Source organism: Bos mutus, chromosome 3 (genome assembly GCF_027580195.1).
Source record: "Bos mutus isolate GX-2022 chromosome 3, NWIPB_WYAK_1.1, whole genome shotgun sequence".
NCBI lineage: Eukaryota > Metazoa > Chordata > Mammalia > Artiodactyla > Bovidae > Bos > Bos mutus.
The window spans coordinates 1,894,841-1,918,294 of record NC_091619.1 but is presented as its reverse complement, the minus strand read 5'-3'; the positions used below and the strand labels follow the sequence as shown (position 1 = coordinate 1,918,294).

Sequence of the window (23,454 nt, the reverse complement as noted above, 5' to 3'; positions counted from 1 at the left end):
AACTGTTTCTAAAATTGTCAAAAGAAATGTGTGTTACATATTTATAAGTTGGGACTTATATTTCCATATCTAGCATACAAATTCTAGTTCCTTTTACTATCAACAAAACATGGTCAGGCGATACAGACTTTAACAAGAATAAACCTTCTTAGAAAAAAGATTCTGTAAGAAGAATAACTCAAAATTTACCTGTTATTAAGTAAAAATGATTTGGTAAAATTGCACAAAAATCAGTCCCTTACATTAATTAAAATAGTTGAGAAATATCTGAAACATCTTCACATCTATCAGAATTTCTGAGATTATAGTAATCCTGTAGCACTGCAGGATCCATAGATAAATGTGATTTATGTGCTACATGTTACCTTAGAACCATGAAGTAGTTGGAAAATAGAAGATTCTTGAAGACAACATAAATTATACATTTAATTTTACAATATATGTAAAACCTGGTCTTCTAAGCTAACCTAGCATTATAGCCCTCAACTATATAGTCTCAAGTTCTGTTATTGCTTTGGTGATCATATTTTCTTTGTAAGTCAGAAAAACTTGTAGCTCTTATCCCTTCTGACAGACAGTCCATGCTAACTTTTTCTGTGCCTTTGTCAGTACTTTGAACACCCTCTCTGTATCTTCTGTGTATCAAAATTCTATCCCTAAAGGTTCAATTCAAATAAGCACCTGTTTTTAAATGAATTTTTATTTCATCATTTGCAATCATTTCATCCTCTAAAACACCCAAATGTTATTATTTATTTTTCTTTATGGAAGATCATTTTTTTTTTTAACTTTACAATATTGTATTGGTTTTGCCATATATCAACATGAATCTGCCACAGGTAATCATATGGTTTAATGGTTATTCCCATACATGCCCTATCCTCTTTTAAATATTTTTGAGCAATTAATGCACGAGTTAATGGGATGAGGGATTTTTATCCAGATCCCTCTCTGCACAGGTCTCTGAGTCTATAACTGCTGCTCCACAGCAGGTAACGTGCCTGAGTGCTTTTACTCCTCCCAAAGGGCCTTCTGGAGGAACTGAACCGCCTGTGGGACCTGCTGCTGGAGCTGACCCAGGAGAAGGGTGCCTTGCTGCTGCGGGCCCTGAAACTCCAACAGTACTTCCAGGGGTGTGCCGATATCTTGGAGTGGATTGGAGACAAGGTATAGCACCAAACAGCCTGTATATAGGATTATCCATCCCTCTGGCCCAGACATCCCATAGCAATTTGATGCAGACTTCCCTGGTGGCTCAGATGGTAAAAATCCGCCTGCAATGCGGGAGACCTGGGTTCCATCCCTGGGTTGGGAAGATCCCCTGGAGCAAGGGATGGCTACCACTCCAGTATTCTTGTCTGGATAATCCCACGGACAGAGGAGCCTGGCAGGCTACAGTCCATGGGGTCACAAGAAGCAACATGCAACACAACTGAGCAACTTTCACTTTCACTTTTTGTAAAGAAGTCAGGGTATCTGTTCCTGGGCTTAGTTCCTTGGAAGAAAGAGGAATGTTAGCAAAGATTTAGAGGTATTCTGGAAGTAGGCAACATTATAGGAGGATAAGTCTAAATGTATGAATCTGAACATGAAGAAGGCAAGACATACCAAAAAAAATGTGTACTGAAAGATCATCTAGGATTGCCCCCCTTCTACCTTCCATGAGCCTTCACTCCTTCTAGGTTTTCAATCCTACTCTGGTCCCAACTGAGAGAATTGCCAGTTTTTCCCTTAATCCTTTGTCTCTTAGTACCTATAACTAGAGAGGTTTCTATCTCCTATTACTTGAAGAATAACCCTATGGTTAGGGCTGAAAATTTACACAGGCAAGCATTCAGCACAATACTTTTGTAAATACTCAGGATGTTGAATCCAGCAGAACCAGGATGGATTTCCTTTTCATGTTCCAAACCACAAAAAGGTTCTTCCAAGGGCATTTTCTGACAATGTCCCTGGTCTTCCCAAAGAATTACCCCAAAGACCACTGTTCCCTGAGTCACAGTGCCACCTCAGGAAATATGCCCTTGCTCTGACTTTCTTGAAGGGGTTCTCCCAGGTTCCACCAGTATCTCCTTCTGAGTTATCCTGGGAATGTAAATGTAAACAAGGGTTTTGGGCATTTGAACTGCAGGAATCCCTAAATATTTGCTGGTGACCTAATAGACCTTTCTGTGTCTACAGGATGCTCTGGTGACATCAATGGAGCTGGGTGAGGACTGGGAGCGCACAGAGGTTCTGCATAAGAAGTTTGAAGAGTTCCTAGCAGATATGGAAGTTCGAAAGGAGAGAGTGAATGAAGTGAACCAATATGCCAATGAGTGTGCAGAGGTGAGGTGGGGAATAACAGAGCCAATCCAGGGAAAGGGTTCTGATCTTCAAGAAGATTGCCTGGCCATTTGTAGAAGGGACAAGAAAGGTATATAGAACATTGTGAGAAAACAGAGGTATGCCTGTCCTTGGAGTGACATGCCCAGAGTAGCTTTCTCTCATTTCTGAATTCATCCCTTGCCAGTCTACAGAAATAGAGGTGTGAGTGAGTGAGTGTACATGGCTTTATGTAAAGAAATTCAGTCCACAATGAGGTTACTCTTGCACTGTGCAGTACATCAATTTTTCATGTTTATGAAGTGGCAAAGAATATAAAATAATCGTGGCTTCTCATAATATATATGATATCATTAAACAAATTTTTCTTTGAGGGGGAAGGAAAAAGAGGCAGATTTACCTCCATTTACTTAAGAAAATGCTTAAATAACCTTTTAATTTCTGAGCATACAAATACTCAGTGTGTGACTAAATACCCTTAACATATGTAAGAACTGGGAAGTCAGTCTGATTTTATATGTACGTGAAGGAATTGAACAGAAACTGCAATAGTGGGCTATCGTGCTTTTCCATTTAAAGTTTTATTATCACTGCAGCTATATAATGGGAGTGATATTTATGTGTAAATAGAATCAAAATTTCAGGATTAATAGGTACTAGAGTAGGGAAAATAAACTATTTCTCAATTTTTTCCAGGCCTCATTTCCAACAGTCTCTAAATTTCTCCGTCTAACATGATTGTATTTTTATTATTGTGCAGATTTCTTCTTTTTTTTTTTTAGTTATCAGTTCAGTTCAGTTCAGTCGCTCAGTCGTGTCTGACTCTTTGCGACCTCATGAATTACAGCATGCCAGGCCTCCCTGTCCATCACCACCTCCCGGAGTTCACTCAGGCTCACGTCCATCGAGTCAGTGATGCCATCCAGCCATCTCATCCTCTGTCATCCCCTTCTCCTCCTGCTCCCAATTCCTCCCAGCATCAGAGTCTTTTCCAATGAGTCAACTCTTTGCATGAGGTGGCCAAAGTACTGGAGTTTCAGCTTTAGCATCATTCCTTCCAAAGAAATCCCAGGGCTGATCTCCTTCAGAATGGACTGGTTGGATCTCCTTGCAGTCCAAGGGACTCTCAAGAGTCTTCTCCAACACCACAGTTCAAAAGCATCAATTCTTTGGCATTCAGCCTTCTTCACAGTCCAACTCTCATATCCATACGTGACCACAGGAAAAACCATAGCCTTGACTAGATGGACCTTTGTTGGCAAAGTAATGTCTCTGCTTTTGAATATGTTATCTGTTACTATCTACCAAACCACTACAAAACTTAAAACAGAAAACATTTTATTTTTCCATGGTTAAGTGAGTCAGATTCACTGAGTCAGCTGCTCAGCTGGGCCATTCTCCCGATCTCACTTGATATTCTTAAGTAACTGCAGTTACACAGTGACTCAGTTGGTGTACAGGATCTAAAACAACCTTCCTCCCATGTCTAAGGATTTGGCAAGGATAGTGCAGGCTTTCTCCATGTGCTCTCTCATCTTTCAGTAGATCATACTTTTTAATATGTTCCAAGAAAGTAAGAACAGAAGCTGAAAGACTTCTTGAGGCCTAAGTACTGGAGCTTATAAAATATTATTTCTACTTGTAAAGAAGGAAGGAGAAGAAAATTCTGTCTGAAGAGGCTGAAAAAAAGAAATGAAAATAGGAATAAACAGGGATAGGAGGGGTCTGGAGACCTGGTGTATGGCAACTACTCAAAATTGCCAAGTATCTAAATGGGCTGATACTAGCTAGCTTTATCTGATAAACACAAATTTCATTGCTTCAGATAGTCTGAGAAACTGTGTGAATTGCAAAATTAAATTTATCTGCATGTTTATCTAGTTCTGGGAAGAGGAAAATAGCTCCAACTATATTCTCAAGGTGTCAGGGCCCCAAAAGAGCCAAAACTCACAGTACTCGAGATCTGAAAAATTAAGTCAGACTTCATGAAAGAAATTTTCTCTTCCTTGGTTTCCAGGGTCTTGAGGGAAGCTAGCAGCCATCAACATGATGGAGTTCTGAAAATAATGAGGTTGGGCAACCTATGTTAGTAGACTAGTCTTGAGCTGTGGACAGAAGATACAACATCTGGTGGTTTGGTTTTCTAGATTTTGGTGATGTGGATCAAGTAAAAGGGACCAGGGCTAAGGTGAAGTGTAGTATCTGGCTAAATGGCTATCCTCTGCTTAGTGAAATAAGAAGTTTTTAAAAGTTTTTTCTCTATTAGTCCAACACTGACTTACTCCCACAGGAAAAGCATCCTGAGCTGCCCTCGATTGAGTCAAAGCAGAAGGAGGTGAATGCAGCCTGGGAACGTCTCCATGGTCTGGCTCTCCAACGACAGAAAATGCTGTCCAGTGCTGCAGACCTTCAGAAATTCAAAAGGTAGGAATCTGGCCACTGAATTGTAGAAAACTGCAATAGCACCAGGCTGGGTATTTGGGTTAGCCTTTGTCTACTGTTAGCAATTAGTGGCCAATACCTTGAATCAAAGAAAATCATGTTCTTGCCTTTAAAACAACAAGGAACACAGTGGTTAAAATTGTGATCCAGTCAATAGCCAAGTGTGTTAAATGGAGCTTAAAGTAATAAAATTAGCACTAGTGAATTAGTGATGGAAGTTCTGCAGGGGCAAAAGCAGAAAGAGAATGGAGGGTGAGGTTGTGAAGAAGGACATTTGTGAAGAGCTAACCCAGAAGTATATCTGGAGGCTCAGCTGACAGGATGCCCATGTCTCTACATCTCGATGGAAACCATAAAAGTAGGAACTCTTTTTAAAAATCTTTGTGCATTTATTCTATTTTTGGCTGTACCGGGTCTTGGTTGTTGTGGGCGGGCTTTCTCTAGCTGAGATGAGCCTGGGTTTACTCTCCAGTGTGGTGGGCGGGATTCTCATTGTGGTGGCTTCTCTTGTGAAGTGCAGACTCCAGGTGTTTGAGCTTCAGTAGTTGTGGTGCACAGGCCTAGCTGTCTCTGCATCTGGGATCTTCCCGGACCAGGGATTGAACCCACATCCCCTGCATTGGCAGGTGAATTCTTAACCAATGGATCACCAGGGAAGCCCCCAAACAGGAATTCTTTATGCTATTTTTTGCTAGTGTGTGGGAAGATAGGATAATTTCTGACAGGTGAATGAGGCTGGTCCTGCTGGGTGCTGTTTGCCCTGGAATGCCTGCCTTCTTCCTTTGCTGGAGCTCATGGGGTTGTCTGGCAGGGATGTGACTGAAGCCATCCAGTGGATTGAGGAGAAGGAGGCTCAAGTCACGTCTGAGGACTATGGCAAAGACCTTGTGAGCTCTGAGGCACTGTTTCACAGTCACAAGACACTTGAGAGGAGCCTTGCAGTCATGAATGACAAGGTAAGCCAGTGGGAGAAAGAGCTAACATCCTTGAGTTAAAAGAGCCATCTGACGTTCATCTTGTCTCCATAAGTAAGTGAAGTCGCTCAGTCGTGTCCAACTCTTTGTGATCCTATGGACTGTAGCCCACAAGGCTCCTCTGTCCATGGGATTTTCCAGGCAAGAATACTGGAGTGGGTTGCCATTTCCATCTCCACTTGTCTCCATGCTGCTGCTGCTACTGCTGCTAAGTTGCATCAGTCGTGTCCGACTCTGTGCGACCCCATAGAAGGCAGCCCAACAGGCTCCTCTGTCCCTGGGATTCTCTAGGCAAGAATACTGGAGTGGGTTGCCATTTCCTTCTCCAATGCATGAAAGTGAAAGTGCAAGTGAAGTCGCTCAGTCGTGCCCGACTCTTAGTGACTCCATGGACTGTAGCCTACCAGGCTCCTCTGTCCATGGGATTCTCCAGGCAAGAGTACTGGAGTGGGGTGCCATTGCTGTCTCCAACTTGTCTCCATAGAACATAATAAATTCATTATTTCAATGAAAGAGAAATTTTGTGCCACCTGAATATACCTCTTTATTCTAGTTTATAACTTGTACATGATTCTTGGATATCTAGTATTTTGTTTAAATTATTTTTATATAAATATACACATATATATATATTATATATACACTTATGCTTTTTGTAATATATTTCATAATTTAAAACCAAAATAGATAGCTTCATGAATGGTTTCCTGCCTAACCACACCTTCTCTTGTTGGAGATGAACCTTGTTTCTTTTTGTCCTTTACTCAGTAGAAAAGGGAGAAAATTTCTTCTCGTTTATAAATAAACATAGACACTAAAACACTCTACTCAACCCACCTTTGGGTTTTCTTCTGGAAGCTGAAGACCTCGATTCCTGTACCTACAGTAGGCATAGTCACACTAGAACTTGGAGTAAGCCTATATTCTTCACTGCCTCCCATTCTTACTTCTTACGCTCACAACTTTAACCATAACTTAAACTAATTACTCCTCAGTTTTTACTGTGGAGTCAGCCCACAAGAAGATCCCTAGTTACTATGCTTTAATCATAGTTCTATCCCTCGGTCCAGTTTCTGAAAAATATTTCACCAGTCTACTTCTTTTTTCCTTCCTCATTTTTCCCCTTTGTTTTTCTTGTTTTCTAATTATGAGTGATAAAATACCATGACTTAATGAATAACGATAATGAAATCTCATCTTAGACAACACCTGATTATAATTGAATATAGTGGAAGGACTAATGGTAACATGGAATTTTCCCTAGTAACCCTGCTCTTCAGGAATTGTGCTCACACTGGCCTGGCATTACTGGAATTTTCTTAGCAAAAATTTTCGTTAGCAGAAGTATCTCTCTGATTCCTATGGTAATGTTTATGAAAACAGTATAGAGGGTAATGAAGGACAGATATATGTCTAAATATTGCTTCTGATAATGATTTATTGAATGACCTCGGGCAGATAAAATACTTAGCCTCTCAGTTTTCACATACAAGGGGAACAAGAATAGTTTCTGCCTCATAGTCTTATTAAACGGAGACTATAAAACAAGAAAATGCATGTGACATGCTTAGCACAACAAGAGACAAAAAGCAGTCAGTAAGTTATTATAGTTAATATAGTTACATGAATATAATAATATAGATATATCCATATAAATGCACTAATATGTTATTCTTACTTATATAATTATTATGTTACATCCCTCCCATAAAACTTTGTCAGGAGGATCAGAATACTTGGATTTCCCACTAAGTTTATTTTTTTCCTTTTTCTAAAATTATATAGTAAGTTTCAGATGTACAGCATTATCATTAGACATATGTGTGTACTATAAAGTCACCATCTAGCACTATACTGTTGACCCACCCTCACACACTAGGTTTCTTTTTCATCCCAAAGGTGAAGGAGTTATGTTCCAAAGCAGACAAGTTGAAGCTTTCCCATCCTTCAGATGCAGCTGAAATCCAGCAGATGAAAGAGGATCTGGTCTCCAACTGGGAACGTATTCGCAACTTGGCTACCAGCAGATATGAAAAGCTGCAGGCTTCTTATGGGTGAGAAAGCCTTCTTCTCTATTATGTTAACTACCTCTACAGGGTCAAAGTGCAATATTAAAACAGAAATAAAAGAGCAAAAGGAATAAAATAATGAATGACCCAGCCCTCCTGCCTGCTCAGTAGAGACAAAAGAAATTTTAGTTTTCCAGAAGTCCTTTGCAGGGTGATATAATCCTCAGAATGACATCTCCTTTCACCTATACCCTTTCTGTCTTCCTCTGTTTGTATAGTTGTGAGAAGCTATGAAGTGGCCCATGAAGCTGAAAAAATATTTGAAGAAACATGTCAAAATCTTGGCCCTAGCTAAGGAATTGGAATTAATTTCCAAGCTGAAGAACAGAAAATAAATCTAGAATTATTTCCTGAATGTAGGTCAGCTTATAAAAAAAAACAACCCAAACCTTGAATATCATTTCTGTACTTAATTTTTATGATTAGTTGTTAAATCACCAGAAAATAGTCTTTATCGTATTGATATGATTGAAAATGAAATGGTGAGGCTTTGATTTTTTGAACAGGTAATTTTTTTGGTGACTTTTGTCTTCACTGATACGGTGAAGAGTGAATTAAAATACATAAGGGCTCCTAATCCTAACTCTAGCTGCCCCTTATCATAAGGTGCTTCCTGTTGTTTATGTTATGTGATTATTTATTGGCCTCATAGTACTTTATTAAATAGTACTTTACTTCAAGTGTTTCTGGAGTGTGACTGTGATATTGGAGATGTCATGCCCAAGTGCTTCATCACACAAAGACTCATTCACCCTAGGAATATACAATCTAGAGTGAAGGATTCATAGCCAGCATTGCTAAAGGAATAGGGAAGTACATGGGAGGAATGAAGGGATAGATTTAATGCAAAAAGCATGTTGTACATCTTAGCCCAACCCAACTCTGACTGTTTGTTCAATGTCCATTTGCATCTGGTTCCTCCTTTCTGTGTTTTCCTTTACCTTTTCCCCAGATACCAGCGGTTCTTATCTGACTATGATGAGCTCTCAGGTTGGATGGAGGAAAAGACTGCTCTGATCAATGCTGATGAGCTGCCCATAGATGTGACTGGTGGGGAAGCCCTACTGGACAGGCATCAGCAGCATAAGGTAGAGAGGAAGGCCTCCCCAGTAGGAGGAAGAGGGAGGTGACAACAATACCAGAAGATTTCCTGCTTCATTTTAACCCTTTTTTTCTTGTGGTCACAGCATGAGATTGACTCTTATGATGACCGATTTCAATCTGCTAATGAGACTGGTCAAACTCTGCTGGATGCCAATCATGAAGCATCTGATGAAGTTCTAGAAAAGGTAATCCAGTTTAACAGAATTTGTGAAAGTTTGATATACAGCCTTCACTTAATCTCTTACTGATTGACAATCTCTGAATGGAAAGAGGACAAAAGACATATAAATATTTTAACATAGATCCAGATTTCACATTGCTTCCTTCATACGTTGCTTTAGCTAGAGTGAGGCTTTTGAAATTCTCAGAACTTGATGTGTGCTTCCTCATCTCTGAGACGTTAGTCGATCTAACTAATTTCATCACTTGAAAGTGAAAGCATTAGTTGCTCAGTTGTGTCTAACTCTTTGTGATCCCATGGACTGTAGCCTGCCAGGCTCCTCTGTCCATGTAATTCTCCAGGCAAGAATACTGGAGTGGGTAGCCATTCCCTTCTCCAGTTCCCGACCTGGGGATTGAAACCAGGTCTCCTACAGTGCAGGCAGAGTCTTTACCATTTGAGCCAAGAAACCTCCATGCCATCTTGCCTTGTCACATGTGCTCTGTTGTGTCACTTTCCCATGCTAGTCTCTAGATGGTGAATTTTTTGAGGACTGCTCCTTATTCATCTTTGGATTCCCTAAGGTGCCTAGCATGGTTCCTGGTACATGGTTCCTTTTCTTCTCTCCTCTGTACAACCTCAGATCAGACTGATTTTCCTGTATCTGTGTTTCTGAAATCTTCCTTAAGCAACAGAAAGCTTTACACACTGCCATCATCATAATCTTATAGATCCCAAGGGCTTACCTAAACCTCCTGATCCCTGAGACATTTTGCTCTAGTCATAGAGTCATAGGAATTTCTGGGATGATAATTGAAATAAAATTTGCAGGTTCTCTGCATCTCATTAGCTTCCAAGCACAGCCACCAGTACTATATGATGAAGACTGAGATCTCTGTATTTTCAACTCATCAAGAATCCTATGGGAAAATTATAATATGAATTTTTATTTTTAACAATTTTCTGCCAAAGGAAGAGTGGAACTCTAAAACCTTGAAATGTACCTGTTATCCTGAATTCTGAGAATTTGTACCATCTTTTTTATGGAATTATCACAGCAGTTTTAATAAGCTGGGGTTTCTTGGACAGATGCTTGGGCAGAAACAAAGGCTTTCATGAGTTTGAGAATGTCCCTTTTTCCTTGATGGTTCTCATTTGCATTTGAAATAGAAGGCAAACTTCTCAATCTGATCATTTAAGTGCCCTGTGAACTTGAATTTCATGAAATGTCCACTTTTTTTAGACACTGCAGTTTTCTCTGGAGCACTTCGTATAATCTAATGATTACCTGGAATGTGGTATTGTGTCCTCCTACAATCCTGATCTCCACCTCTCTGCCCTTTAAATCTTGGTTTGATACAATAGTTTCTATACTTCTACTCCCTGTGTCTTTGAATCAATTAATCTTTTCTTCTTTATTTGTACATAGTAAGTGTGGTATATCTCTATTATGGTATTTCTCCCATTTTTTCTATACTATAGGGATTTACTTAGTTGTAGTGATGGACAGGGAGGCCTGGCGTGCTGCAATTCATGGGGTCGCCAAGAGTTGGACACTACTGAGCAACTGAATTGAACTGAACTGAGGAGCCTTAAGAGAAAAGCCTGTTTTTCTATTCATTTTTTTCCTTCAAAGGGCCTTGCATTTATTGGATGCTCAGTGACAGTAGGATAAAATAAATTCATTTAATATCTTCCTGGTCTTTTGCTTCTTCCTTTCCAAAGATGTCATTACTTACCTACAACTGGGTGGCTCTGCTGGAGCTGTGGGAGAAGCGTCGGCAGCAGTATGAGCAGTGCTTGAACCTGCACCTCTTCTACCGTGACAGTGAGCAAGTAGACAGTTGGATGAGCAGACAAGAGGTAACATAGGGGCTCAGCGAGTGTCCAGAAGCCATTTCTCCTGCTCCTTATTACTACTATCAGCATCCTCACCACCACTTCAGTTCACCTGGGAACTAGAGGGTGAGCCGCAAGGAAGAGAAAAGATCGACCCTCTCTGTAAGGCTCTTGAAATTCCCTCATGGATAAATGCACAGGAAAAATATTTAAATACAAAGCACAGAGGTTTTAAACTTCTCCGAACATGCAGCAAAATGAATATCCAATTGTTAAGGGATCCGTGAAAGAAAAATGTGATGAGTGAGGCAGGGCTAACCAGAGATTTTCTGGTGGAGTTGAGTGGTCCTCTTGAGGATTTGAGAACACAGAATCATGCTTAGATTGGTTGGTTCACACACTGAGATGAAGGTAATACATTTGGATGAGAAGGTTGGGAAGGGAACTCTGAAGCTGAGGTTCTGCTCTTTGAGGTTAATCTCTATCTCCTCTCCTACCTTGTGTTAATTCCCATCTTGCTTTCCATCCCCCTCACCTCCTTTCTTATTCCTTTTCTCAGAGATATTCCAAAGGGAATGATTCTCACTGGTGAGGCACAGCTGGGATGTATCTTTCTGTCTTCTACAGGCCTTCCTGGAAAACGAGGACCTCGGAAATTCACTGGGCAGTGTAGAAGCCCTTCTTCAGAAGCATGATGACTTTGAGGAAGCTTTTACTGCCCAGGAGGAGAAGATCACAGTAAGAAATGGGCCCTTGTTTGGGCATTGGCTTCATTTTTTTTTTTTTAACTTTACAATATTGTATTGGTTTTGCCATATATCAAAATGAATCAGCCACAGATATACATGTTAATTGGAGGATAATTGCTTTACAATGTTGAGCTGGTTTCTGCCTTACAACAATGTTATTCAGCCATATGTATATATACATTCCCTCCCTCTTGAACCTCCTTCCCATCCCCCACCCAATCCCACACCTCTAGATTGTCACACAGCACCAGGTTGAACTCCCTGTGTTACACACATCTCATAGATTACCAATTCTTAGAATTACTCATAACTATCAGACATGAGAGTTGTTTTAAAAAGAGAAAACATTCAGAAAAATAATCATACCCACTTTTTATCAACACATCTCTTATTCCACAAAGCATATTTAGAAAGTATTTACTTTTACATTTTTTTCAGAATTAGGTAAATTTATTTTTTAATTAATTTAATTGTAGGACAGTTCCTTTAAAATATTGTGATTTTTTTAGAAAGTTTTTAAAGATTTTGAGCAATTTATATTTTCTGACACAGTGCCTGATTGTCTTATTTTTTTTTCCTGCAGTATAAATAGAAACTATGGGATCCATATCCAATATGAATCATAACTTAAAATATATTTGAATGTATTATTTACATTTTTTAGTCTTTTCCTCTCCAGTAATATCTCCATTTAGCTTTCTTTAGTAATATCTAGATACCTAGGTAGTATCTATTTTTTCCTGTATATCTTCATCTTTACGTTTTGCATTTAATGCTGCTATAATTTTCTTGTGAACCTTAAGTTACAGTGTCCCAGAAACTTGTCAATACATAAGCAAGTCTCAGAGAAGTGTAAGGGAGACTTTATTTGCCCAATGTATATATACTATATGTCTTCGGCTGTCTCCTAGGACTGTGCTGGGGTTAGCCAAAACTTGCACATGTGCATGTATACCACCAGCAACAACAATAACCACAAAACTCCAAATTTTCTTTGTTAATCTTAGATCAATTCAGAGCTTGCTATGGTCCCTTCCCAGTTCATATGCTTATTAGGTTGATTTTCATTGGTAAAAGATAACAATGTAAAATAAGTTATTGTTTATTAAATACTATTTGTAATTTCACATCATTTTCCTATTCCCAATCAATTAATTCATCCTGAGCAATTTTGAGAGTTTATGAATGAATGAGTCAAAATTCACATGTATAATATGACTCCATTCCCCATATAGCTAGAGATAGAGATGAATTATTAAGAAGTACATATGGTATATGATGGATGGGTGAGTGAATAGATAGATAGATAGATAAATACTGGCCATTGAACAAGGCTGTATCAACAATGGTTCTTAAAAATTTAAAAATAGATCAAATATTCACCTCATAGTGAAAACAGGTTTCATTCACTGTAACCTAGATTAAGAAGAAACTACTGTGGCATAGAGAAAATAATTAACCTGAGATTTATATTTTGAAATACAATTTATAACAGAAATCAGAAGTAGGACCCAGATCTTCTGACCCTGAATCTTGTCCTCTTCCCACATTGTCATGCTTCTTCTTTAAACAGCTAAACAAACTGTGGTGACTTACTCAGTGCCAATGAGAGAAAAACACTTTTTTTTTTTCCCCCAGACCATAGACAAGACTGCAACCAAACTGATTGATGATAAGCATTATGATTCAGAGAAGATCGCTGCTATCCGGGATGAAGTATGTGCATCTGCCTGCCTGTGCACCCGGGCTAGGGAAAATGTTGGAGCATTGTTAACCATGGTAGGCAGTAGATCTCAGGCATCCATATTTTATTTTTCTGACCGTGAGTTTGTTTATGTTTTTTTGCAGCTGTTGGTCCGACGGGACAATCTACGAAAAAGGGCTGCCATTAGACGCGGATTGCTGGAGGATTCATTCCTTCTGCAGCAACTGTATCAGGACTCAGATGACCTAAAGAACTGGATCAACAAAAAGAAAAAGTTGGCAGATGATGAAGATTACAAGGTAGGCAGGGTTGCAGACCCAGAACATACTCATTGGTACTTAATTTAATGAAACTACAATCTTGGACCTGAAAAGACAATAGCGTTCAGCTGGTGAGCCTCATTTTATAGATGGAGAGACAGAGTCTCAGAGAAGCACAATGATTCCTCCAAGACTGTACTTTTAATTTCCAATTTTCCAATACCCTGTTTCCCATCACCCCCTTTCCCTGGCACAATTTCCAGCGGTCCTTAATAGAGCAGGGGAAAGCAGGAATTCTCTTTATTTAGCTGCGTATCCCCCTTTCTGCTGCCCTATGCACCCTTATAGTAGGAAAATGTTGGGTCTAGTCATAACGTACATTCAGGCTACCAGGAACTCAGAATTAACCTAATGGTTTGACACAATATAGACTTACTGCTTTGTAGCTGGAAAGGAACAATTCCTTATTTTACAGATGAAGAAACCAGGATCTGAATTGTGTAGTGAGTTGCCCAAGGTTAACCGATTATTTAGATCTGTTTAACATAGAGTTAGACACATGAATTCTATTGGGGGAAAGTAAACACTGGGCTTGAATTCATTCCCTGTCCTGTTTTAGTTTGTGTGACTCTGAAAAATGCCTGAATTATCTTTGGGTCACACATAAGTTTTTTTATTTTGGTATTGTATAAAACACATATTTTTCACTCACAATATAAATTATCAATAGGCTTCCCTTATGGCACTGTGGTAAAGAATCTGCCTGCCAATGAGGGAGATGGAAAGAGAAGTGGGTTAGATCCCTGTGTCGGGAAGATCCCCTGGAGTAGGAAGTGGCAACCTGCTCTAGTATTCCTGCCTGGAAAATCCCATGGACAGAGGGGCCTAGCTGGCTACAGTCCATGGGGTCATAGAGAGTCGAACATGACTGAGTGACTGAGCATGATAAACTGTTAAACTATTTTGCACACACACACACACATACATACACTCACAAATTTTTGCATTTACAGTCAGGACTGGAATCAGTCTCGATTTCTAGGCCAATATCTATTCACTGTATTTACTTTCTAAATATCATTTAGTCTTAAATGTATACCTCTGATGCTCTTGTTCTAATATTCTTTTGATAGAACTTTGAGCATCTAATTTTTAACTTTCATTCTGTAAAACTTATCCCTATGTGCTTGTGTTCTCTAGAGGAGTTATGGTTCCAGTGTATGTAGGGTAAACAGGTCTTCTCTGCTAAAGGCAGGAATGGAAAATAATCTCCATCTTTCATGCCAGTTGTGATCGATTGATAATCCTTACATATGATGTCATATTTAAAGTGATATTCAGACCATATCCAGGCTCAATAGAAATAAGTTCAGGGGGTGATTAGCCATGTCTGCCATTTGTATGAAAGGAGTAATTGGTCATAGTTTCCTGAGCATCCTCTGGCCCTATATTTGGACTAGAACAGTTCTGCCTTATATCCTCTTCTTAGTTCACTGAGATTTATAGTGAAAAAAAATTCCTGTCCTCAAAATATCTGCCCCTCATTTTTCAAGGAATTGTTTTCTTTCATTGTTTTCATTTTCTCTCAGGAAACACTGAACTTGAAGAGCCAGGTTCAAAAACAGAAAGTCTTTGAAGAAGAATTGGCAGCTAATAAGATCCAGCTTAATAATATACAGAAAACTGGCCAGGAGATGATTGACAGCAATCATTATGCCTCTGACAAGGTGGCTGATCGTTTGAGAGAAGTTGAGAGCCTCTGGATTGAACTGCAGGAGGCTACAGAGCAGAAAGGTTAGAAGCAGAGTCTTTTAAGAAATGAATTCCTAAATTCTGAAACCCACCTTCATCTTTACCACCTTGAATTTACCCGATGGCTTCTGTGAGAAGGGAGGGATGTTACTCATTTGCCTCCCTGTGTCTTTCTCTATTGGTCAAGAAATTTAAAAAATCTAACCTAAACTTATCACACACAATTATTATATATTAACACAATTCTTCTATATATTAACACAATTCTTTTCTTCAGATATGTAGGTCTTTTCAACTGAAATTGTATTTGTTTTCTTTTCACTTTTCTCCCTTTTTTTTCTTCCTGTTGAATAAATATTCAGATATCGTGAATTCAATATTGACTATACATCTAAAATGAGTGTCCATAATTCGATTATACATCTTTTTGTTCTATAAATGAAGCAACATATTCTGACTCAGGTTATTTAATTAGGCATTAAAATATGGTTGGGGCCACATGTGATGTTCCCATGATATTTTATTGTTGTGAAAAGGCTTGATGGCTTGCTGTTTCACCTATCTGGGCATATTCAGGTTCTATTGTAAGCTCTTAAAAAATTCCCATGTCTGCTTGACTAGCCTCTACTTAAATTTAACTTCACCTCTTACTTTGACAAACAAATCAATCATCATAATTAACACAAATAATGATGCTTTTTCTGTCAATAGTCCATTTGTTATAAACATTATCTACAGACATGCCTCTGTCCTGGTTATAGAAAAGATACATCATATTGATTTTGTCGGATATCCTGATTTTTGGTTTAGGAAAACAAATCAACTTGACTGTAACAAGAAGTTGCTGTTACTTCATGTCCTAGTAATTGTTTCACAGAAATAATGCAAATGATTGTTATAAAATCATATGATAAAGAATTTAGCTGAGAACAGTGGATAATCAAAATATTTTCTGGAAGAGAAAATTGTAGGGTGTGGTTTGTGATAAAGAACAGGCACTAAGGCAGAGGTGGCTGATGGTTAGCAAAGTTCTGAGGAAGATATTTAGGAAAAAATACTTCAAAATTTCAAACTGAGCTAACCCCAAGTTTTATTTTCTCTTGGAAAATGACATGTTTATGCTTGAATCCCTTTGAAAGGGAGGTCTCAATAGAGAATAACAAGTGACAAGATAGTTAAAAATCTAACATAGGCCCATACCTCAACAAGAAATGAACATATTGTTTATATCTGTTTTGAGAACACTACTATCTTCAAAAGAAAATCCTATCTGAATTCTACAAATTAATGGTAATTTTTTTATGTAATCACATGTTAGACAGTTATATTTTTCCCATTGGACTATCCAAACATTATATTTTTCCTTAAGTTGGTATAACTTGTAATAGCATATAATGAGGATTAGTTATGATACCTGTCTTACACTTGATGTCTTTTCCTAGGGATCCAGTTGCATGAAGCAAATAAGCAGCTTCAATTTGAAAATAATGCAGAAGACCTGATGCAATGGCTGGAGGAAGTGGAATGGCAGGCTAGATCTCAGGATTATGGGAAAGGCCTAGCAGATGTACAGAATCTGCTCAGGAAACATGGCCTCCTGGAGTCTGCTGTGGCTACTCGTCAGGTTTGTTGCTAGCTCTTTAACCAATTGTGAGCCAAGTTTCCCATATACATTCTGAGCACATTCATCATAATTATTATTTAAAAAAAAAAGTGGGACAAAGCAGGAAGCTGTTAGGTATTTAGAATAGGAAAAAAGAAGTCCAAAATGGCGGTGAAGAAAGACAAAGAACAGAAAAAGCCCACGAAAATGGAGCAAAAGAAAATCTGCAGACCGGAGTGAGAAACTCAGGTGAAACAAACACACCCCTTTCTTGGCTAGCCCAATTTGCATAGGGCAGGCTCATTGGGGAGGAGACAAAAAATATAAAAAAAGGAAGCCAAGATGGACTGAGGTCTCTCCTTTGGGGTCAGCCTGCCCTCACGCCTCAAGAGTGTATTATCCTCTGCTTGCCAAATAAAACTGAGCTATAACCAAGCTTTAACACTGGTCCACCATTTCAAATCTTTGCTCCCATGAGATAGAACTGAAGAAATTTACACACTCCCCCAACATATCTGATACCATGACTTGGATGATATACCGGGAGAGCGTGTAATTTTCTCTGTTCTGTCTTGCAGCAGTGGGCAAAGATTTGAAATGGTGCACCAGTGTTACAGCTTGGTTACAGTTAAGTTTTATTCGGCAAGCAGAGGATAGTACACCCTTGAGGCATGAGGGTGGGCCATTCCCAAAGGAGAGGGCTCAGTCCTTCTTGGCTTCCTCTTTTTATATGTTTTGTCTCCTCCCCCTGAGCCTGCCCTGTGCAAATTGGGCGAGCCAAGAAGGGCGTGTGTTTGTTTCACGTGAGGTTCTCACTCTGGTCCACAGATTTTCTTTTGTTTCATTTTCATGGGCTTTGTCCTTTCTTTGTTTTTCTTCACCGCCATTTTGGACTCCTTTTTCCTATTCTAATTACCCAAAAAAGCCAAAGGTAAAAATTCAAAATGTTTAGTTGGTCAACTACCTCTTTCTAGTATCTCCTTTATCCAGCTATTCTTCTTGGTGCCTGGTGTCTTTTGTCAGAACCCTATGGCTGCTATAAGACTTTATTGACTCTTCTAAATATGATGCTGTACTCTTAATCCAGAAACCTGGATTTTATATAGCCTTATCACTTACTAGTTCTGTGGTGTATCTTTTCACCTGTTTGCACCTCTGTTTACTCACCTGTAAACTAAAAGTTTGGATAAAATTATGTCTTTCTATTCTGGCATCCTACAATTCAAAACTTGAAATATTTTTAATTGTACTTTTTTTCTTTTCTTAAGAAAATTGAAACACAGAGAAATGAAGTGACTTCTCCAATGTCACAGAGAAAATTAACAGCAGGGCCAGGACTATGAAACAGATGTCTAGGCTGTTGGTTTCAAAGTTACCCACTGAAATCACACCAGACTATTTTTTTTAATATAAATTTATTTAATTGGAGACTAATTACTTTACAATATTGTATTGGTTTTGCCATACATCAACATGAATCCCCCACGGGTATACACGTGTTCCCCATCCTGACCCCCCTTCACATCTCCCTCCCTGTACCATCCCTCTGGGTCATCCCAAAGCACCAGCCACAAGCATCCTGTATCCTGCATCAAACCTGGACTGGCGATTCATTTCATATATGATATTATACATGTTTCAATGCCATTCTCCCAAATCATCCCACCCTCTACCTCTCCCACAGAGTACAACAAACTGTTCTATACATCTTTGTCTCCTTTACCATCATTCTAAATTCCATATATATGTGTTAGTATACTGTATTGGTGTTTTTCTTTCTGGCTTACTTCGCTTTGTATAATAGGCTCCAGTTTCATCCACCTCATTAGAACTGATTCAAATGTATTCTTTTTAATGGCTGAAGGAAATGGCAACCCACTCCAGTGTTCTTGCCTGGAGAATCCCAGGGACAGGGGAGCCTGGTGGGCTGCAGTCTAAGGGGTCGCACAGAGTCGGATATGACTGAAGCAACTTAGCAGCAGCAGCAGCAGCAATAATACTCAATTGTGTATATGTACCACAGCTTTCTTATCCATTCATCTGCTGATGGGCATCTAGGTTGCTTCCATGTCCTGGTTATTAAAAACAGTGCTGCAATGAACATTGGGGTACACGTATCTCTTTCAATTCTGGTTCCCTCAGTGTGTATGCCCAGAAGTGGGATTGCTGGATCATAAGGCAGTTCTATTTCCAGTTTTTTAAGGAATCTCCACACTGTTCTCCATAGTGGCTGTACTAGTTTGCATTCCCACCAACACTGTAAGAGGGTTCCCTTTTCTCCATGCCCTCTCCAGCATTTATTGCTTGTAGACTTTTGGATCGCACCCATTCTGACTGGCTTGAAATGGTACCTCATTGTGGTTTTGATTTGCATTTCTCTGATAATGAGTGATGTTGAGCATCTTTTCATGTGTTTGTTAACCATCTGTATGTCTTCTTTGGAGAACTGTCTGTTTAGTTCTTTGGCCCATTTTTTGATTGGGTCATTTATTTTTCTGGAATTGAGCTGCAGGAGTTGCTTGTATATTTTTGAGATTAGTTCTTTGTCAGTTGCTTCATTTACTATTATTTTCTCCCATTCTGAAGGCTGTCTTTTCATCTTGCTTAGAGTTTCCTTTGTTGTGCAGAAGCTTTTAATTTTAATTAGGTCCCATTTGTTTATTTTTGCTTTTATTTCCATTTTTTTTGGGGGGGGGCAGGGCATAGAGGATCCTGCTGTGATTTATGTCAGAGAGTGTTTTGCCTATGTCTTCCTCTAAGAGTTATATAGTTTCTGGTCTTATGTTTAGATCTTTAACCCATTTCAAGTTTATTTTTGTGTACAGTGTTAGAAAGTGTTCTAGTTTCATTCTTTTACAAGTGGCTGACCAGTTTTCCCAGCACCACTTGTGAAAGAGATTGTCTTTTCTCCATTGCATATTCTTGCCTCCTTTGTCAAAGATAAGGTGTCCATAGGTGTGTGGATTTATCTCTGGGCTTCTATTTTGTTCCACTGATCTATATTTCTGTCTTTGTGCCAGTACCATACTGTCTTGACAACTGTGGCTTTATAGTAGTAGAGCTTGAAGTCAGGCAGATTGATTCTTCCAGTTCCATTCTTCTTTCTCAAGACTGCTTTGGCTATTCGAGGCTTTTTGTATTTCTATACAAATTGTGAAATTATTTGTTCTAGCTTTGTGAAAAATACTGTTGGTAGCTTGATAGGGATTGCACTGAATCTATAGATTGCTTTGGGTAGTATACTCATTTTCACTATATTGATTCTTCTGATCCATGAACATGGTATATTTCTCCATCTGTTAATGTCCTCTTTGATTTCTTTCACCGGTGTTTTATGGTTTTCTATTTATAGGTCTTTAGTTTCTTTAGGTAGATATATTCCTAAGTATTTTATTCTTTTTGTTGCAATGGTGAATGGAATTGTTTCCTTAATTTCTCTTTCTATTTTCTCATTATTAATGTGTAGGAATGCAAGGGATTTCTGTGTGTTGATTTTATATCCTGCAACTTTACTATATTCATTGATTAGCCCTAGTAATTTTCTGGTGGAGTCTTTAAGGGATCATATCTTCGGCAAACAGTGAGAGTTTTACTTCTTCTTTTCCAATTTGGATTCCTTTTATTTCTTTTTCTGCTCTGATTGCTATGGCCAAAACTTCCAAAACTATGTTGAATAGCAGTGGTGAGAGTGGGCACCCTTATCTTGTTCCTGACTTTAGGGGAAATGCTTTCAATTTTTCACCATTGAGGATAATGTTTGCTGTGGGTTTGTCATATATAGCTTTTATTATGTTGAGGTATGGTCCTTCTATTCCTACTTTCTGGAGAGTGTTTATCATAAATGGATGTTGAATTTTTTCAAAGATTTTCTTTGTATCTATTGAGATAATCCATATGACTTTTATTTTTCAATTTGTTAATGTGGTGTATTGCACTGATTGATTTGCAGATATTGAAGAATCCTTGCATCCTTGGGATAAAGCCCACTTGGTCATGGTGTATGATCTTTTTAATGTGTTGTTGGATTATGATTGCTAGAATTTTGTTAAGTATTTTTGTATCTATGTTCATCAGTGATATTGGCCTGTAGTTTTCTTTTTTAGTGGCATCTTTGTTAGGTTTTGGTATTAGGGTGATGGTGGCCTCGTAGAATGAATTTGGAAGTTTACCTTCCTCTGCAATTTTCTAGAGGAGTTTGAGTAGGATAGGTATTCAGTTCAGTTCAGTTCAGTTCAGTTGCTCAGTCGTGTCTGATTCTTTGCGACCCCATGAAGCGCAGCATGCCAGGCCTCCCTGTCCATCACCAACTCCCTCTTCTCTAAATTTTTAGTAGATTTCAGCTGTGAAGCCATCTGGACCTGGGCTTTTGTTTGCTGGAAGATTTCTGATTACAGTTTCAATTTCTGTGCTTGTGATGGGTCTGTTAAGATTTTCTATTTCTTCTTCGTTCAGTTTTGGAAAGTTGTACTTTTCTAAGAATTTGTCCATTTCTTCCAAGCTATCCATTTTATTGGCATATAATTGTTGATAGTAGTCTCTTATGATCCTGTGTATTTCTGTGTTGTCTTTTGTGATCTTTCCATTTTCATTTCTAATTTTATTGATTTGATTTTTCTCCCTTTGTTTCTTGATGAGTCTGGCTAACGGTTTGTCAATTTTATTTACCCTTTCAAAGAAACAGCTTTTGGCTTTGTGGATTTTTGCTATGGTCTCTTTTGCATTTATTTCTGCCCTAATTTTTAAGATTTCTTTCCTTCTACTAACCCTGGGGTTCTTCATTTCTTCCTTTTCTAGTTGCTTTAGGTGTAGGGTTAGGTTATTTATTTGACTTTTTTCTTGTTTCTTGAGGTATGCCTGTATTGCTATGAACCTTCCCTTAGCACTGCTTTTACAGTGGATTACAGGTTTTGGGTGGTTCTGTTTCATTTTCATTCATTTCTAGGCATATTTTGATTTTTTTAAATTTCTTTTGTGATTTGTTGGTTATTCAGCAGCATGCTGTTCAGCCTCCATATGTTGGAATTTTTAATAGTTTTTCTCATGTAATTGACATCTAATCTTACTGCACTGTGGTCAGAAAAGATACTTGGAATGATTTCAATGTTTTTGAATTTACCAAGACTAGATTTATGGTTCAGGACATGATCTATCCTGGAGAAGGTTCCGTGTACACTTGAGAAAAAGGTGAAATTCATTGTTTTGGGGTGAAATGTCCTATAGATATCAATTAGGTCTAACTGGTGTATTGTATTATTTAACGTTTGTGTTTCCTTGTTAATTTTCTGTTTAGTTGATCTATCCATAGGTGTGAGTGGGGTATTAAAGTCTCCCACTATTATTGTTATTGTTAATTTCCCCTTTCATACTTGTTAGCATTTGTCTTACATATTACAGTGCTCCTATGTTGGGTGCATATATATTTATAATTGTTATATCTTCTTCTTGGGTTGATCCTTTGATCATTATGTAGTGTCCTTCTTTGTCTCTTTTCACAGCCTTTGTTTTAAAGTCTATTTTATATGATATGAGTATTGCTACTCCTGCTTTCTTTTGGTCTCTATTTGCGTGGAATAGCTTTTTCCAGCCCTTCACTTTCAGTCTGTATGTATCCCCTGTTTTGAGGTGGGTCTCTTGTAGACAGCATATATAGGAATATTGTGTTTGTATCCATTCAGCCAGCCAGTCTGTGTCTTTTGGTTAGGGCATTCAAACCATTTACATTTAAGGTAATTAACGATAAGTATGATCCCTTTGCCATTTACGTTATTGTTTTGGGTTTGAGTTTATACTCCCTTTGTGTGTTGCCTGTCTAGAGAATATCCTTTAGCATTTGTTGGAGAGCTGGTTTGGTGGTGCTGAATTCTCTTAGCTTTTGCTTGTCCGTAAAGCTTTTGATTTCTCCTTCATATTTGAATGAGATCCTTGCTGGGTACAGTAATCTGGACTGTAGGTTTTTCTCTTTCATCACTTTAAGTATGTCCTGCCATTCTCTTCTGGCCTGAAGAGTTTCTATTGAAAGGTCAGCTGTTATCCTTATGGGAATCCCCTTGTGGGTTATTTGTTAGTTTTCCCTTGCTACTTTTCATATTTGTTCTTTGTGTTTGATCTTTGTTAATTTGATTAATATGTGTCTTGGGGTGTTTTGCCTTGGGTTTATCCTGTTTGGGACTCTCTGGGTTTCTTGGACTTGGGTGATTATTTCCTTCCACATTTTAGGGAAGTTTTCAACAATTATCTCAAGTATTTTCTCCTGGTCTTTCTTTTTGTCTTCTTCTTCTGGGACTCCTATGATTCAAATGTTGGGGCGTTTAACATTGTCCCAGAGGTCTCTGAGACTGTCCTCATTTCTTTTAATTCATTTTTCTTTTTTCTCCTCTGATTCATTTATTTCTACCATTCTATCTTCTACCTCACTAATCCTATCTTCTGCGTCTGTTATTTTACTATTTGTTCTCTCCAGAGTGTTTTTGAT

At 38.5% G+C, this 23,454-nt stretch overlaps 1 protein-coding gene across 1 annotated transcript in view; it reads left to right on the top strand.

Annotated features, from left to right (window-relative positions):
- SPTA1 (spectrin alpha, erythrocytic 1) overlaps positions 1–23,454 on the top strand; it is an 87,268-nt gene that overhangs the window by 2,197 nt on the left and 61,617 nt on the right. Inside the window, exons 3-15 of the mRNA XM_005901104.3 lie at positions 1,027–1,167; positions 2,182–2,328; positions 4,616–4,749; positions 5,579–5,723; positions 7,641–7,795; positions 8,763–8,898; positions 8,998–9,099; positions 10,800–10,937; positions 11,541–11,651; positions 13,301–13,378; positions 13,511–13,666; positions 15,217–15,421; positions 16,822–17,003. Coding sequence (XP_005901166.2) covers positions 1,027–1,167; positions 2,182–2,328; positions 4,616–4,749; positions 5,579–5,723; positions 7,641–7,795; positions 8,763–8,898; positions 8,998–9,099; positions 10,800–10,937; positions 11,541–11,651; positions 13,301–13,378; positions 13,511–13,666; positions 15,217–15,421; positions 16,822–17,003 — 1,830 coding nt within the window. The remainder of the gene's footprint in view (positions 1–1,026; positions 1,168–2,181; positions 2,329–4,615; positions 4,750–5,578; positions 5,724–7,640; positions 7,796–8,762; positions 8,899–8,997; positions 9,100–10,799; positions 10,938–11,540; positions 11,652–13,300; positions 13,379–13,510; positions 13,667–15,216; positions 15,422–16,821; positions 17,004–23,454) is intronic.